This window comes from Larimichthys crocea, chromosome VII (genome assembly GCF_000972845.2).
Source record: "Larimichthys crocea isolate SSNF chromosome VII, L_crocea_2.0, whole genome shotgun sequence".
In the NCBI taxonomy this organism is placed as follows: Eukaryota; Metazoa; Chordata; class Actinopteri; family Sciaenidae; genus Larimichthys; species Larimichthys crocea.
Genome location: NC_040017.1, coordinates 24,656,181 through 24,673,528, shown reverse-complemented (window position 1 = coordinate 24,673,528; position 17,348 = coordinate 24,656,181). Strand labels below are relative to the sequence as shown.

Here is a 17,348-nt window from a genome sequence, read left to right as displayed (position 1 = left end):
GACGTTGACGTTAAATTCAAATGTCCGTTTGTTTTCAAAAACGAACCGACGGTTACGACCAACGTCAGCTAACGGTAGTAACGTTAATTAAGCTGCGCAGTTTAATTAATCAAGAAATCAACTTACGCGGTGGATATCTTTGTAAATTAAAGCCTTTTAACTGGAGCCGTGCGTCGTCACAGGTGAGCTGAAGCGAGCAGGTAAAGTTGGACAAGATGAACGTTGATAGCTGGTTATGTGCCTGCTCTGTGCTGTATGCTAATTATCTCCCCATAATGAGTTTTTGTGGCATATATCTAATTAATCGGCAATAAATCTCAAATAAAGTTACTCTAGGACTTTATTGGTGTGATATAAGTGTCACTGTGAGCATATTATCCTCAATGCATTTGAACAAACTGTACTATATAGTCTTGTTTGAATTAGAAACTGCTTATAATTATGTAAATGAAGCATTTATATATACATTAGCAGAGATAATGTAAAGTCTATCAAGTATTTAACATTTAAAAAAAAGGATTTTGTTCACAAATATACCATGAAAACACCAAAACCAGAAAAGTGTTAGTTCATCTCTCAGTATTCCTGTCTTTGGCTCTTAACCCTGAGTCCATTCATGTATATTAAAGATGATAATCTCTCTATACATTTTTATTTATTAACCAATTTCCTAAAACATACACAGGAATCAGACTGGAGGAAATAAAGTGCATTTGTTTGGGACTTCTTTGGTCAGATCAAGCTTTGGATACACTAACTATCGGGCTTTTGTTGACAATAGGAAAAATATATATAATATCACCAAATTTATCTGTTTAAGTCTTCTAATAAATCCACACGTGTATCTTGCAGGAGCGCGGAGTAAAGACGATGGGTAATCTGTACGCAAAACAGAAGAAAAACGAGGACACAGAAAATGGGGCCGCAAAAGAAGCAGCAGCTAATGAGGCGACTGACTTTAACCATGGCACAGCAAACGATTTATCTGGAAATCTCAAAAACACCAGTCAAGGACCAGGCCCTACTCAAGGTATTAGTCATCAAATAGAACCTAACAATGACAATGAAGCAGTGCTCACAAGCATGCTCCAAGTTCCCACCGGTGACGCCCAAAACAGAGAACAAAGCCTCAACAAGGCTGTAAACAAATCTCAGGATGTGGACCCAGTGAAAATTGACCCGTATATTTTTACAGCTGAACGACACGCATCCTCTGCAAATACGCCAGGTCGTGATATGAAAATACAGACAGGAGGGAATGATGATCTGTCAGTATTCTTCAAGCACAAACCTCCAGCACCAGTGAAACAAAAGACCAAACCAGTGCAGCACCAGAAGAGAACTACAGCACCAGGGCAAGAACAGTCCAAACCAGTGCAACAACACACCAAACCAGTGCAGCAACAGCAGAACACTACAGCAGCAGTGCAGCAACAGACCAAACCAGTGCAGCAACAGACCAAACCAGTGCAACAACAGACCAAACCTGTGCAAGAACAGGCCAAACCTGTGCAAGAACAGGCCAAACAAGTGCAGCAACAAACCAAACCTGTGCAGCAACAGACCAAACCAGTGCAGCAACAGGCCAAACCAGTGCAGCAACAGATCAAACCAGTGCAGCAACAGGCCAAACCAGTTCAGCAACAGGCCAAACCAGTGCAACAACAAATCAAACCTGTGCAACAACAGACCAAACATGTGCAAGAACAGGCCAAACCTGTGCAGGAACAGACCAAACCAGTGCAGCAACAGACCAAACCAGTGCAAGAACAGGCCAAACCAGTGCAGCAACAAATCAAACCTGTGCAGGAACAGATCATACTAGTGCAGCAACAGACCAAACCTGTGCAGCAACAGGCCAAACCTGTGCAGCAACAGACCAAACCAGTGCAGCAACAGACCATACTAGTGCAGCACCAGACCATACCTGTGCAGCAACAGACCAAACCAGTGCAGCAACAGACCATACCTGTGCAGCACCAGACGAAAACACCATCACCTGTGTTACATGTCACAGTGCCACAGCAGAGGCCCACAGCGGCTCCACAACAGACAGCACAGACAGTTCCACCATGTGACATGGCTACTGCAGACTCTGCCTATACTTCACAAGTAGCAACACATGGGCTCTGCAGACACGGTTTGCATCAGGTAGAACACAGGTGAGTTGAGTTCTTTGTATGAATACTTTTTATAAGTATTATTAAAGTATATACAAAATGTGCCGCTGTTCACTGCCGTGAATATGCTCTGTAAGTTTCTACATATAACTAACTTGTATTTGCCAACTTCAACAGCTTTCAACTTCCTGCCTCTCGAATGCAAGCCTCTGTGCATCGTTTATACAGCGACGTGGTCAGAGGTGTACCTACAGAGAACCTACCAAGAGGAACAAAGGCACAGATCAAAATGTTGAGACAGACAACAGACAAGACTCACAACACCGCAGAGCAAAGCACCGCCACAGGTCCAGGTATGGCTGAAGTACCACCTGAGTCACATCAGTCAGAATCCCAGGTCAACATTCAGGCACTACATCAAGTAATAGAACACTGCTTTATACTAACCTCAACTATACTAACTAAGAGACAAAGAGAACCAGCTGAAGTAACTGTCGCCATTGAACAAGAGAGTTCAGAGCAGCAATACAACAGCGGCGTGGAAGAAATCACAATACAGACACACAATGAGCCACAGCAGGTATCTAAATCCAACAAAGCTGACGACGACACCAATGGGAACGCTTCATCTTGCTTACTCAAAGTCAATGTGGAAGCACTAGAGCCGCAGGTCCCAGCAGTTGAAGGGATGCCTTCAACTGCCCCAAACAATGCCACAGACCACCCAACAACTGCAGCTGCAGAGACACACGTCAAGTCAGGACTGGACCCGGTTTCCGTACCTCAAGATACTGACGTTAAACCGGAGACATTAAATAAAAACCAACCTGATGAGAAGACAAGAAATGTCACTCTGAACGCAGAAATGAACGCAAAGGACGGTCAGGTTGTAAAAGAAGAACAGGAGCCTGCAGTCCACACTGAGGGTCGCAGGCACCCGTTCAAGGTCAATCAGTCCTGTCCCTACGACGTCAAACGTAACACGGGGAAAGGTTTGCCGCCAAACGTCCAAAAGTGGTGAGATACACGTTACACTTCAAGCCACTTCATAGTCATCAGTGTTGAACTAATTAACTATTTTTAAGTAATGAGTACACAAACTTAACTCTCTGCTCACCACAGGTGTGATGAACCGCCATACCACTTGTGTGAGCCTCCTTGGGTCACCACTGCAAGATTGGCAGCCTTCTTAGCACTGACAAAGGCACAGAAGGAAAAAGAGGATCCTCCCCAGTGAGAGAACGCATCCAAAATATCGGCCATGATCTTGTAAGTGACTTGATTCCTGGAAAAGTTTTGAGTTGTAGTGCAAAAAAAAAAAAACTGACACAGTCATTGAAAAAGTTTATTTTCTGAATCATTTATTGCAGACAAAGATTTGCATTGCAAGATCAACTGGATTACAAACCATCTAGAGAGGAAGAGGCATTACCATTTAGAAAACACTCAAACTTCAATAGCAATTCTCTCAGTTGCTAGGATACAAGGCCTGCAGTACATTTCTGTGAGCTCTACTAAGGAGAAAATGAACTTTGTATACAAAAAAAAGTTTGCTTGAATTTAGGGGGAAAAAAAAAAAAAAAAAAAAAAAAAGAGTTGTGTTTATAGTTTTGTCTTCAATAAAAAGGTAGATGTGTAGCAACTGCTGAACAGACTGGTCACCTGTGATAGTTTTGTTCCCCATCTTTTAAAAAGAAAACACACGTCAGACAGGAAGAGCTGCAGGACAGGGTTAATAATAATACAGGGAATATAAACGTTGTTGAATTTCTTTCTTTTTTTTTGATATTGGCAACAAATCAACCTCTCCAGCAATGAATGACTTCGTATTCCTCAGGGAAACTGCATTTGAGCTGACTGGATGTATGCTGGATCAGCGGTGTGTGTGTGTCTGAGTGTGTCTGTACATGGTTGAGTGTATTTCCTGGGGGCGGATTACACAATCATTTCCAGCTGTCGTGCATATTCGATGACCTGTTGTGCCAGCTCTGTGGAGGGGATGGTCACCTCTTCTGTCCGCTGCTGCTGACTGGTGAAAGAGTAATAGCCATCTGGGCTCAAACTCCAGCCCCTCTGAAATGACATGAAATTAAAAAAATAATAATTTAAAACTCTGAAGAAACATATTGTATATAAATATTAATTACATCAAATGTTCTCAGTTATATTATTATTTATTTTAGGCAGCAGCCTGCAACTTCAAAATACAAAAACAGATTTTTTAAATCTTTCATTTCTTCTTCTAATCTCTGTATTACTTAAAATGTGACACACACACACACACACACACACACACACACACACACACACACACACGCACGCACGCGCACACACCTTCTTGGCGTAATCAGTCATCTTTTTGGGGGAACTGAAGAAAAGCACACGGGTGGCTTCATTGAACTGGATCTGCTCATATGCTTTCTCTATGCAACCTGCGATCTCATCACTGCAAGTTAAAAAAAAAAGATCAGTTTTAGCTGACGTTGTGTTTCAAAGATTGTGTCATATTATCACCTAGTTCTCCTGATACATCTGAGACGGAGCACCTTAACACAGGGAAGAACAGTTTAACATTTCAAATATCATCCAACTAGTAAGATAGTATAAAGCATCAGCTGTAGTTACCTGCAGTATAAAATACCTCATACCTCATAAACAAACAGTGTTTAAACTGCTGATTGTAACTATGCTGAAGGTGCCCTCGCTTTAATGAACCATTTATGACATATGCCAGTATTTTCCACAGCATTACATAAGAAACATTTAGAGAAACGCACAGCAAAGACTCTATAAATTCAACAAGGCATGACCACCACATTTGTTCTTACCGAATTGTGTCAAGCAGAATATCTATAAAAAAGGTGTAGCTCTCAGCGGGGATGTTTCCTTTGGCAAGAAATACCTTGTTGTAGCTTCCCTCCATCAAGTACTGAAAAGGCCATGACAGGAAATGAAACATTAAGGCACTGGTTTTTACATACATGTTAATCATTTGAGAGTACAAATGGACACCCATTGCAATTTCAATCCCTAATTATGCGTTCAGTCAGGAGGTAAACTGCAGCACCTGCTCTAAGGACACAGGGTGTCGGATGTAAACGTTGGTCTGGATATCTCGTGCACTCAGCCTCTCGAGCTCTGTGTGAAACTCGGACACGCGGTTCTGTGACAGCAGGAAGAGGAGGTTCAGTCCAAGTAACTGGTGCATGTAGGCAGCTTCGGGCAGTTCTTCCCTGCATGACAAAAAGAAGAAAGAGCGATGTTAGAAAAACCCGATGAGCACTACCTGACAAAATCCAACTGCACACAAAAAACAAGGTGACATTACTTGTAATCAAAGTAGTAACATTTTAGCTGTGCCATGTATCTCTCAAAGGATGGGATGTCCTTCTTGAGGATGCTCCACAAAGCTCCAATTTCAAGGACATCACCTGAAACACACAGACACAAATTTCTATTAACTTAGGCTTTATCCTTGATCACCTCACCATTATAAATGTCGCTCATCATCTCAACTTGTAACTCATACTCACGAGCTAAAATGAGCTGCTGCTTTGTGAGCGCAGACCCACCGGTAGGTAAAAAGTTCAGCTCCAGTAACGAAACCTTTAAGAAAAAAAAGGACAAAATGACTCTCACGTGTTTTCCACATCCTGAACACAATCTAAGATGAAGACATGCTCAGACGTGCAAATAAAGAACAAACATTAATATACAAAACGTATTAGAGGGGAAGAAAGTATTGGAGGCATGCTCCACTTGTATGTCAACCATCAACGAATGAGTATTGCCATGTATCTAGTATGTTTGTGAGTGCTTTGCTCTTCTCGGGATAACTAAGATAACTTTTGGACCACCGGTGACACTTAAGGACGACTTACGTTCCCCTGTCATGTTTACCTCACTGAAGCTGAGCCTTACTGTGATTGTTATGTTTTGCACCTGTATTATTTGTTGTAGTGTAACTGTTTGTTTTGGCCGTCAGCTCCAGGTTATATACTTATTTACAATAACATTACCATTATCTTGCCACTGCACCTTATCTACCTATTTATCTTATGTTTTTAAGTGTCCTTGTCCCAGTCTGTTTTTTTTTTTTTTCTACCTCTGTATTTTTATTGTATTCAAACATACCGGACTGCTATAACTACCTACCCACCTATCTACATACCCACCTACCTACCTACATACCCACCTACCTACATACCTACCTACTTACCCACCTACCTACCCACCTACCTACCTACCTACCCACCTACATACTTACCCACCTACCCACCTACCTACCTACTTAACCATCTACCTACCTACATACCCACCTATCTACTTACCCACCTACTCAATGAATTAGCACATTAGCGACACTGGCTGTTATCATTTGTTTCTTGACTCCTTAAAAATAGTTCAATTCATGTTTCAGTCGCCACAATAACACAGCTAACAAACGGGACCCCGGTGTTATCATCATTGTTATGATCATTTAGTAAACAGGGTTGTAATTGTCTGAAGCTGTCCTCATAGAAAACCAAACATTAGCCAGGCTAGCCTCACTACTTAGCAACGATGTTTAGCTACGTTTAAGCAGCGTCCGTTTTTGCTAACGGCGCTAACAACACGCCTGCTAAACAGGCCGTGTTTCACGTACAGACTTCCCGGCGAAACAAAACAACAGCTCGGTGTGGACAGCGGCACCTTAAGGTTTTGCTCAGCAGCTCTACCACATTTACTCAGATTTGGGTTTTTCCTTGTCACTCGCCCTTCAAGCGTCTGCGTACAGAACAGCCCAGACGGGCTCTCTTTCATCGCTCAGCGCCATGGTGATTCTGCAAAATGTACGGGACAGCCGGCCCGACGGAAACGGCAATTTCAATGACGTATGGTGTCGTGAACAACAAGTGCTCGTGCTGGTTGGCTAATGAGACGTTTTCTCCTTCAAAACCCCCTGAAACCGTTGGTGATGGAAGTGTACGGTTTCTTTTAATGGAGTCCGGTCGCTGATGTCCGACTCTACAAGAAAGTCGCGCTCTTCGGCTTCCCAAACGGTTTCGACTATTTACAGCTTAATGTAGGCAAACCCATGTATAAAAATTAATGATTTGTGTGACTGTAATTCTATCTATCATCTACTATCTATCATCTAGTCTATCGTATCTATCTATATCTTATATATTATATATATATATATATAAGAGAGAGAGAGAGAGAGGGAGAGAGAATAAGAGAGAGAGTTGTAGAGATAGAGTGCTTGGTCGGAGTTCATTAGTGGTGCCACATTTAAATAAAAATGAAATAAAGTCGTTTAGTGAAATATGTCGAGTCATATTTAATAACGATTTAATCTTGTAAAATATTAAAAAAACTATATTTTTATTCAAGATGTGGCTAAACTTCGTTTATATTTTGCCTGTTTTGCATCATTTTCTCGTTTTATTAGTGAGATTTAGTGAGGGCACTTTTTTTATTTCCTTTTGGGTGTTGTGGTGGCTACGGAATGAATGAGCTTAGTTAAAAACGGCCAAGTTCTCATGTGGTTTTTGGAGCTGATTTTGCTGCAACAGCAATAATATCAATAAAACCATCAGTCAAGTCTTTCCATCTTTCGGAGGGTATGCTGCAGCTTATCCTTTCATATTTAAGCCAATTTTAGCACTATATTGACTTGTAATTTTATGTGTACACATGTATGTGTGATTCAATACATCTTTGTACTTCAAAAGTAAAAATTACATTTTCTAATATCAATAAATTCTGTAGCCATTCCTGCTCATATGACTGCATCTGCATTCTCGCTTTGTGTTTTCAAAATGTTTTAAATCGTCCAAATGCTGCGACTATCACTCAACGGTTCACGTACCGGAGCCGGCTCCCATCGTTCAACTTAAAAGACCGGCTCCGTGAAACCGGCTCGTTCACGAACTACACATCACGGTAGGCAGTGGATCAAGATGGCGGCATACAGCGCGGAGCGGTGGCTGGACGGTTTACCAAACCACGCCATTTTCAAGAAAATACGAGATAAGTTGGATTCGGGTCCGAGTGTAAATGAAAGAGGGGTCGCTAAGAACCTCACCTTTTGTCTGGGTGGGGATCTGTTCGTGTGGGACGACGCGGACCGCGTGTTTTACACCACCAACCTGCGGCAGTTGAACTCGGATGAGAGTCGCGTCAGCGGGAACCACCAGACGCTGCTGTGCATCAACCCGCACCGCCTCTGTTCGAGGTGTGCCAGGTGCGCTGCCAGCCCGACCCAGCACCACGTCGCGCTGGTCGGGCAGAGAGGCGTCTCGGTGCTGGAGCTCCCCCCAGCGGTGGGGCAAGAGGTCCGAGTTCGAGGGCGGGAGGAGCGACATCAACTGCAAGACCATCCCGGTGGCGGAGCGCTTCTTCTACCTCCACCAGCTCGCCTCGGTGGAGTCCCCGGCAGGCGGCTTGGTACCCCAGCGAGACCGACGAGCCTCACCTGGTGCGCCACGTCCGACAACACCATCCGGTTCTACGGGCTGAAGTCGCCGCAGACCTGGCTAAAGTGCTCCCGGTGTCCCAGTCGGAGGATGACGGCAGCCTCCACCCTCCTGCGCGCTCTTACGCAGCATCTCTCGGTGAGATCGCGGTGGCGTTTGACTTCGGGCCGGTGTCAGCCCCTCCTCGGCAGCTGGCTGCACGGTTCCCCAAAGACAGCTGGGCTACCCTCTGTACACCTCTATGAGAATGGGGAGAACCTACCTGAGCTACACCACCCAAGCAAACGGTGTGAGCCTAAGCAAACCTGTTGGCCTCTTTCCGATGTATCCGGCAGCTGAAGAAACTACGGCTATGATGCTTGTGCCATCTCCTGCCTGCCCTGTGTGCCCAGCATCCTGGTCATGCCACGGAAACGGGCACACTGTATCACTGCGTGGTGTTGGGAGTCTGAGGAAGAGGACGAGACGGGCGCCGTGGAGAAGTGGATCCAGGGCACGGACGCGGTGCCGGCTCTGTAGTGTGTTTGAGTGGGGTGGAGCTGGAGCTCACCCTCAAGGTGGCCACGGGAGAGGACGAGGAGCCTCAGGATTTTTGATTCACCTGCCCGATCAGACCCACAGGGACCCCCGGTGCCAGCAGAGGTATCACTGCAACCGAAGCTGGAGTTCACAGCGTGGGGCTGATCTGGGTCAACAAGCTGCAGAAGTTCCTCCAGACGGGCGAGGAGGACAAGGACAGTCTGCAGGAGCTGGCGTCTGAGAAGCGATGTATTGTAGAGCACATTCTTTGCACCAGGCCGCTCCTGACCAGCCAGTCCGCTCCAGTCCGTGGCTTTTGATTGTGTCCGACCTCTCTCTCGGCGCCACCATGATCTGCATCACAGCACCTACGAATGCATCCTGCTGCCCCTGCTGAGCTCCATCCGCCCCCCTCCCCTCCCCTGCTGCTGCTCCCATCCAGGCCCAGGCCGAGGAAAGGGAAAGGGGGGAAAGGGGGGGAAAGAAAAAGGGAAAAGGAAAGGGGGGGGAAAAAAAAGGGAGAGGGGGGGAGGAAGAGGGGAGGAGAAGGAGGGGGGAAAATGATGGAGGAGGGGGAGGGCGGAGAAGGGGCAGGAACAGAAAAGAATGGGCAAGGTGCACGAACCAGGCTCACGCATCTCAATATCAAATATGAATAGTACATCGGAAAAAGGTTCAAGGGTACAAAAATTTTAAACTCAATGTCGGGCAATTGGGCAATTATAATCTTACAAAGGTAAAGCTGGGTGTCACAAAATGTAGTAGAGTCATCATCTGGGGAACATGGGGAATGTACAGTGGTCAATTTTGATAAGCCATGGAGCACTAGTAGGATCTACAAGACAAAGCGAAGAACATACTGAGTACTGAATTGTGAAAAGAACACGAGTCTTGGTGTCTGTGGGACTTCTAAGTGGTCGATCAAGCTTTGAATGCTGGGATACTCTCTGGATTTTTGTTTTTTCTGTCACATGCCAGCAGAGAAGAATTTAGTCCTCTGGGAGAAGAAAGGCGTGCGACAGGGCGTTGCTGGCTTTGTTCTCCACAAGACATGACAAACCGGAAACTCTGGCTGCAGTCTGACACGTGGCTAAGGTGTCTTTCTGGGCGCCAAAGCAAGATCCCAATGTCATGTCATGTGGTGTGACTCTCCACCAGCTATTACCTGTATGCCATCTATATTTTAACGATTTTATGTTCTCCTGACATCTGTTCGACATGTACTTGCATTTGATATTGAAGCCAAGTGGGCCTCGCTGAGCACACTTCTTTTCGGTTACTCGCTGCCCACGTACCTGTCATCAAGCGCATGCTAGGTGTCATTGGGCTAGGAACGGCGCTGACTGAGTACCACCCCAGATGCGATTGTCATGCTGCGCGCGCATGACCACGTCTCGACCTTAACCTCGGCCGTGTCCGATGTCCGCGGCTATGGGGCAGCGTCAAGAATGCCTATGAACGTACAATCGGCACGCGCGGCGCAGCGTCGGACGCTCAAAGCAGTGGCACGGGGAAAAAAGAGATGCTAAGGGCTAAACACACACCAATACATGAAGCACAAACAGCAGCACGAAAACTCGTGATTGCAGCCACTAGTGACATATGGCGCTAGTCAACTCCCGCGAGAGAGCGTGTCTAAAAGGCACGAGTCGCCATGAGGATAGTGGATGGTAGCAGCTGGGAGAGCAAGTCAGAGGTCAAATCACAACACAGCTTTTCCTCAAAAATATGTAACCCAAGTCAAATAAGACAGTTTGATGTGTGAGTTAGTGCGGTTAAAGCATTGATCGATACCGGGAGAGCACAAGTTAAAGTGTGCTAGAACAACGTGTAAGGCCGCAGACTGAAAAACAGACATCATTGCTTAGAGAAAACATGAACAATCGTGTTCATTTCTGGTATGAAAAGGGACACAAGATGTTGCTACATAACAGCCTCGTGACAAGCAATGGAGTGACTGTAAAAGCCATCATTTATGTCCCTGTCACGATGGTTTGGTAAGCAGCGTCATGAACCACCTGATTCCTTCTAGACAAGCATCTACTATAATCGTTATGATTAATACGCTGGCAACAACTAATGAAATCCCTCAGTCTTCAGCTGTACTTTGGGTTGAAGCCAGTTTAGCTAATGTTTAACATATTTTCTATCGGTATATTTGGCTATCATTGTTTCTATTACAGATGGTGCTTGCGGAAGTTGGACATCTATAGCGTGCAAACTGATGCAGCATGTTGAATGTTGGCTGGCCGACTCTTATCTTAAGCACAGCTCTATGGTCCAGTATCAGTTCCTTGGCAAGTCATTAGGTCCCCTTAAACTTGAGGTTACTGCAACTCTGCTGTTGTCTTTTCCTAAATATCCGACTATTTCATGTGGTTCTCATTCAGTGTGAATTGTAATTGTGTGCTAAATCCTTCTCCAGGATCCTGGAGTAAGGGGTGAGAGTTAGATTCGGGTTCAGTGAGTTTTGCACTGCCTGGGGCTCTAGTGTATCAGGAGAGAAATGTAAATAGAGGCAGGTGGACAGTATGTGGCCCTCATCCATGCTGCATGCAGCTAAACCCAACAACATTGCACAGTTGGCCTCAAAGATACAGTCATTCTGTTTTTCGTCTTTCACTGACAGTGCTCAGATGAATGTGAGTTTAGTGGCATCAGGTAAAACCAGAGTGTATGAAGGTGGACAAAGGGGTAAGGCAAGTGTTACTCATAGCTTCTCTCTACTTAGAGGCAACTATTCTTCATCTAAGGAATTAAGCCTATAGTAATTAACTGGAAAATCCTCCCTGAATGAACTGCACTAAAACCAAATTCAGGGCACGCTTTCTGGTCTGAGCGGATTTTGTGGTCGATGTTAGCTTGAGTTCGTGAGAAGTTTAACAAAACACCAAAAAAAAAAAAATCATTTATTTTGCTTTCAATGACGTTAGGAAGGATTTGTATTTTCGATAAGCTGCGAGAGTGCCGCTCAATCCATATGACATCAATGAAAAAAGTCTGAGTCTACAAAGGGTAAACAACGATACTTCTCAGCGCATGCTCTCCCTCCTCCGAGCTCTGTGTAAACATGGAGAGTTCTTGTTGTTGCTCCTTGGCGTGATCAGGTGTCCATATTTATTTCACACTTCTCTGTGAAGGGTGCACTGAGACGGGCTGCTGGGGGGTAAGTGTCCAAAGCTCACTCTACCTACTGCCCCGTCAGGAGCAAGGGAAAAATAAGGAAAGATGAATGTAAGAAAGTCCGAACAAGAAAACAATCATGCAAACTCTTTTCACTCTTTAGTTTCGCCACTAACGCAGTCAAAGGAGAAAAAAGTTTTCATTCTTATTTATCTTTGCCCAAATCTAGCACAGGGCCCACAGACGATGTAAACTCACTTCTCTGACATTGAACAGCAAGCTCTCTATCACAAACCGGAACCTTTAACGCTCGAGGCAACCTCGACACCCTTTGTTGGAGGTTGGTGAACGACCTGAACTTTTCTACAAGATCAAAATGCATTTGCGAGGCACTTTATGCTGTCTCCTGGGACAACGAGGAACTATTGGGAAGGGCTGCAGATTGGTTAGATGAAGTGGGGATATTGTGTAGAGCCAGGTCACTCAGCTGTGTGAGGGAAATGTTTTGGCATTTGATGAGAGCTCGACGAGACTCTAAGGTGGTCCTGGGCCTATTTTGTTTACGCGGGACACATTTTCCGGTCGCAGAGGCTTCCAAATCCGATGGGGCAGGTACTTCCTTAGTGCTTGTAACTTGTCTTTTGGGTGACGGACGAAGGAAAGAGGTTGTGTGAAGGGGATGTTTAAGAGGTTTTGTTTCCTGTAAGAGTTCTTAAACGTGCTCTACATCGCTAGAGGAGTTGTTCTTAAAATCAATACACCATCTGCTATAGGCCCGCTGATTGTGAACACAGAGGTGGGGGGGGGGGGTGTGGGTTTCGCGGGCTGAACGCATGACACGGGAAGGAAAATGGCGACTTTAGGTGTGTTTAAGTGGTTGTCCAATAAATCTGGGAGGTCCGGAAGGAGCTCATATAATCTGAAGGGCCAGTCACATTGCCACCCATACGGCAAATATGAGCACGCTAGAAGTATTCACCAAAAAAAAGGCGTTTCCCAATGCCAGCACATGACAGGCCCAATCTCAACAATGCTCGGTAAGATCTTCAGCAAGGGAAGACTGGCAATCAAATAGACTATCACCTCCACTAGAATTCAAACAGAGGGTTCTTTTTCTTGATGACTAGAGTAAAACTTTTAGCCAACATGAAAAATACAAGCTGTGCAAGGAAGCAAGGGATGGTGATATATTTTTGTAGAAAAAAGGCACATCACTACCTAAGCATTGTAGAATTGAGAATGTTAAGTACCAAGTAGTGCAGCGGACATTTAACTAAATATACATTTCAGCCTTTTTCGGTTTACCACCGTTACAAGCCGTAGATCTACTATTAGTGTTGTGGCACTGAGTAAGATATCCACAAGCTAGCATAAATAACACGATGGAAAGTTAAGGGAGAAAAAAGTTTAAATAGTTTTTAGAAGTCAATCGACTCAGAAGGGCAGCTGAGTAGGGACAGTGGACTCCCGTCCCCCACCGGCCCAGATTCTGATCTGTGCAACAGGTTTAAACAGGAACACATTAAAAGCGGGAGTAAAAACTGTGAGTGACTGCAATGAAACGGTGCAACGGACCTTTCATACTAACCACGTCCGCCCCCGAAGGCAAGCAACTTGGGCCAGTCATAGCTGACAGGGGTTTGAAGTGAATTGCATAATCTTTTTTTTAACCCTTTGCACAAACACACAAAGGCAAAGTGTGTTTGTCCGCTTAAGAATCCTATCATTTGCACATACCTCAATCTAACTAGCTTCTATTCAGACTACAAGCCGAGTGTGTACTTAAAAAAGTAAACAAGCACCCAGATTGGTGGGGTGACAAATTTTGTTTAAAAAAAAACAAAAATTGGCTAGTGCCTTATTTCACAAGCATTAGGCATCGTTCAGATTTGGGAAATTTTTTGTCCAGTAAACCCAACAACGGTTCCCTGAGAAAACCAATCATAATGACGTATAAGCTAAACGCCAAACAGTGGTTTAATGTTAGATATAAACACCTTGTTATGACTTAATAAGATCAACTGGCTCTACATTGAAAGAACAAGGTTGTTTTTTCATTTAGGTCGTGGCTTGTCTGTGTGAGGATGCTTCATCTGCATTACCATCAGTGCGCGCGCGTGTTAATGCGCATCACCATTCATAGCAGGGGTGGCCCCAAAGCCCAGTCCCTGAGGTGCCCTTCTCTTGGTCTATTTACCCTATTTGTACTACTATTAACACCTTCCCTGGGTTCACACTTATAACCACTCGCATGGTGTTGCAGTGGCCATCAACTGCTATGCAGATGACGACCCCTCATCTCTACAAGGTCGCTGAAAGGCGACAAGCGCCAGCGAATCCTAAAAACTAACTACTGGTCCTCCCACCAAACCTACATACACATGACATTAACTGCAAGAATTGACTCCTGTGTCTATGGACAGGAGATATGGGAGGATTGGAATAGAGGCGCACTGTAACTCTATAAGTCATGATGTGCTTCTACTTTACTGCTGAGTCGGGCATGACTCAACTTGCTATCCCAACTATATACGCTGCTGTGGTCTTCCTCCCGACATTGATTACTGTAACTCCGCTAGTGAAACCTCTCCCCCAACCCAGCGGTATCATACAACTCCACTTTGCTACCTAACCCACATAAATCCAAAATTGCTAAAGCTCACTCTGCGACTGTAATCCTCCGCACGACCTGTTCACCAAGCAATCCATACTTTTCTTGTCTCGTTTTTCCCTTTGGTGGGAACACACTAAACGAGGTCCTACCAGGCAGAGGCGTCCATCTCGACCTTTTAAAAATACTCTTTGAACCCCAGCTCTTCAGAGAGTACCTGCCTCTCCTGCACTACACGAAACTGGACATGCCTAAATCTATTCCCTCTAGTACTGTCACAGTACTTTAATTGCTGCAGCTAACCAGCCTTGGCGCACTGTACCTTGATCCCTTTTTTGTAAGTTGCTTTTGGATAAAAGCATATGCTAAATTCGAAAAGTAAAGTAAATGTAAAGACAGGGAGTTATTTGTTATTTTGGAGGCTCTGTGGTGTCAAACATTTGTTTGTGAAATAGACTCGCACATGTCCATGCATACAGTATATGGTGGGCTGTCCCATCAGAGGTTACGGTGTTTGTGCATGTGCATATGAATAGCGATGTTCACATGTGACGACCTTTATCTTTTCAAGCTGCAATTAAAACACTGTTGGAGTTTATGAACAGTATTAAATATTTTTGTAATATCACGCCCAGTCAGCATTCACACCACGAAAGACGACCAAGAGATTCAACACCAAACACTGTTAGCAAGACGACTAGAGAGGATGAAGAATTTTGCTGACATCAAACTTGAAATCTAAGAAAACAGCAAATTCTAAAACGCTTGTTGAAGAAGTTATTAGGTAATCATCATTTCCTAGTCTCCTTCTGCTGCGCATTGTCTATCTTTTTTTGGTACTAGAGCAACAGGAGGATTGAAATAATAAAAATTCAGTGCACCAGACGGCGCTGATTTTAACATTATTTAGCATTTTGACAAAACACCGCAGTACACAGAATATCGCTATTCCAACTGCATAAGGCGTGCATTTTGTTCTTTAATGCCGACAGAGACATAGTGGTCTGTAAACAAACAACTTGTTAACAGGGAGCTAACGCACATTGCTCACACAGGTGCAAATCTCCAATCATCAGTCACTTTCACATTTGTCCTAACATGGTCGTTTAAAAGCGGCTGGAAGCCATGCGTGAGAGCATTTTTTGTGTGAAAGTTCATCATCATACAAAAAGACACAGCAAGAGGTTAGATTATAGTTTCGCGTGCCATGCATTATTAGAAAATAAAAAAGTATCCCCGTGATCATGGAGAAACTGCACAACCAGAGCATTGTCGAAGAATATATGTTGCATATCGTCAGCCATCTGTTTGAGCTGGTGATTAGATATATATATATGAAAACGTCAACAATGCAACAATCGACAATTCATAACATATATCGTTAATAAAAGTATGAATACCCTTGGTCCACTTCTTGCGAAGTGTTTTGTACTGTAGGCTGCCTTGATCTTAAAGTAACTGCAAGGACTTTTACTGTTTGAGGAACATCCGGTATGACTGATTCTCATATGACCCAAATAAGCAACAGAAACAGACAGTGAGAAGATGGAGTTTAGTTCTATATATTACGCATTCATAATGCCTGTCACTGGTCCCATTCCCCAACGACATCAGGGGGATAATGATGTACGACACGCAGGCTGAAAGAGCTTGATTGTTATATTTCAAAGGTAAAGTTTTGGCAACGAGTACTATGTTGGCCAGTTAAACAGAAGCAAAGATAGATATGCTCTTATAGAGAACTTTATCTTTATGTGTCATATTGTTTGAGGGGTGGGGTGATACTGGGGCAGGAAGCAGCAAGAAAAATGACCAATACAACTTAAAGGAGACGAGTAGGGCAAAAGCAGTGTGCACCTTCCGTCGTCCATTTGATTGGAGTGAAGTTGGAAAATGTGTCCAGAATTAGCCCACGTCCTCTTAGACCGGCATATAACATGTTTTATCAGGCAGCAAGTTAGGTTTTGCAATGACTGGCAAATGCATGTGTAGCAGTAACATGTGTGTCCATGAGTCATAGGTCACGTTGGACTTACAGATATAGGGCTATATATGCTGCTGCCTTGTTCGATATTATAAAGACATAACTTACTAGTAAATGTTTACAACATTTAGCTTTGGTTTTTTTACCATTGTCCTATTACAGTTACTCATGCTAATCATCACACAAGTTGTCCACCACGTTTTATCCACAAGGGCGCAAATCCACACAAAATAAAAGTTTGCTTCCTTTTATTTGCTCTCAAAATGCATTTGATTTATTGTCTTAACTGAATAATCGGTGTGAGGGCTGGAGCCCATCCCCACTGACACTGATTGAAGGTTAGAGTTGCCAGTTTCATCACAGGGCTGACACATGGGACAAACACCATCAAAGGAACTTGAGAGAACCCACAAAGCACAGGGACAACATGCAGTTTAACTAGGTTGAAAACAGGCAATTAAGGAAAAAACACTTACCTGTCTGAATGCATGTTTGATATATATTATATATAGATATATATATACTACGCA

At 44.1% G+C, this 17,348-nt stretch overlaps 2 protein-coding genes and 1 pseudogene across 3 annotated transcripts in view; 2 read left to right on the top strand and 1 right to left on the bottom strand.

Moving 5' to 3' along the window:
* Positions 1-19: 19 nt before the first annotated feature.
* LOC104925942 (zinc metalloprotease ZmpB) lies at positions 20-3,668 on the top strand. Of its 2 annotated transcripts, none has more exons than XM_027280662.1 (5): positions 20-182; positions 853-2,162; positions 2,298-3,137; positions 3,243-3,389; positions 3,491-3,668. In XM_027280662.1, exons 1-4 carry the CDS (start codon positions 21-23, stop codon positions 3,355-3,357), a joined length of 2,427 nt encoding a protein of 808 aa, XP_027136463.1. In that variant the 5' UTR covers position 20; the 3' UTR covers positions 3,358-3,389; positions 3,491-3,668. The 2 variants fall into 2 exon arrangements, with proteins under 2 accessions (XP_027136463.1, XP_027136464.1); XM_027280663.1 differs by having other exon boundaries at positions 20-200.
* The window catches only part of psmd8 (proteasome 26S subunit, non-ATPase 8), a 22,305-nt gene continuing 8,437 nt past the window's right edge, over positions 3,481-17,348 (bottom strand). The window contains exons 3-7 of the mRNA XM_027280664.1: positions 5,449-5,551; positions 5,188-5,353; positions 4,949-5,049; positions 4,455-4,566; positions 3,481-4,193 (exon numbers count right to left, since the gene is read on the bottom strand). Of these exons, the coding sequence (XP_027136465.1) occupies positions 4,056-4,193; positions 4,455-4,566; positions 4,949-5,049; positions 5,188-5,353; positions 5,449-5,551 (620 nt within the window). The 3' untranslated portion in view covers positions 3,481-4,055. The remainder of the gene's footprint in view (positions 4,194-4,454; positions 4,567-4,948; positions 5,050-5,187; positions 5,354-5,448; positions 5,552-17,348) is intronic.
* On the top strand, positions 8,054-14,539 carry LOC113746033 (nuclear pore complex protein Nup88 pseudogene; annotated as a pseudogene).

Bases quoted from the DNA above. Each gene is read 5' to 3' on its own strand.
- LOC104925942 (XM_027280662.1), top strand. From the start codon at position 21: ATGTCCGTTTGTTTTCAAAAACGAACCGACGGTTACGACCAACGTCAG. The intron at 2,163-2,297 runs GTGAGTTGAGTT...CAACTTCAACAG, and splicing joins TTGCATCAGGTAGAACACAG to CTTTCAACTTCCTGCCTCTC. The intron at 3,138-3,242 runs GTGAGATACACG...TGCTCACCACAG, and splicing joins CCGCCAAACGTCCAAAAGTG to GTGTGATGAACCGCCATACC.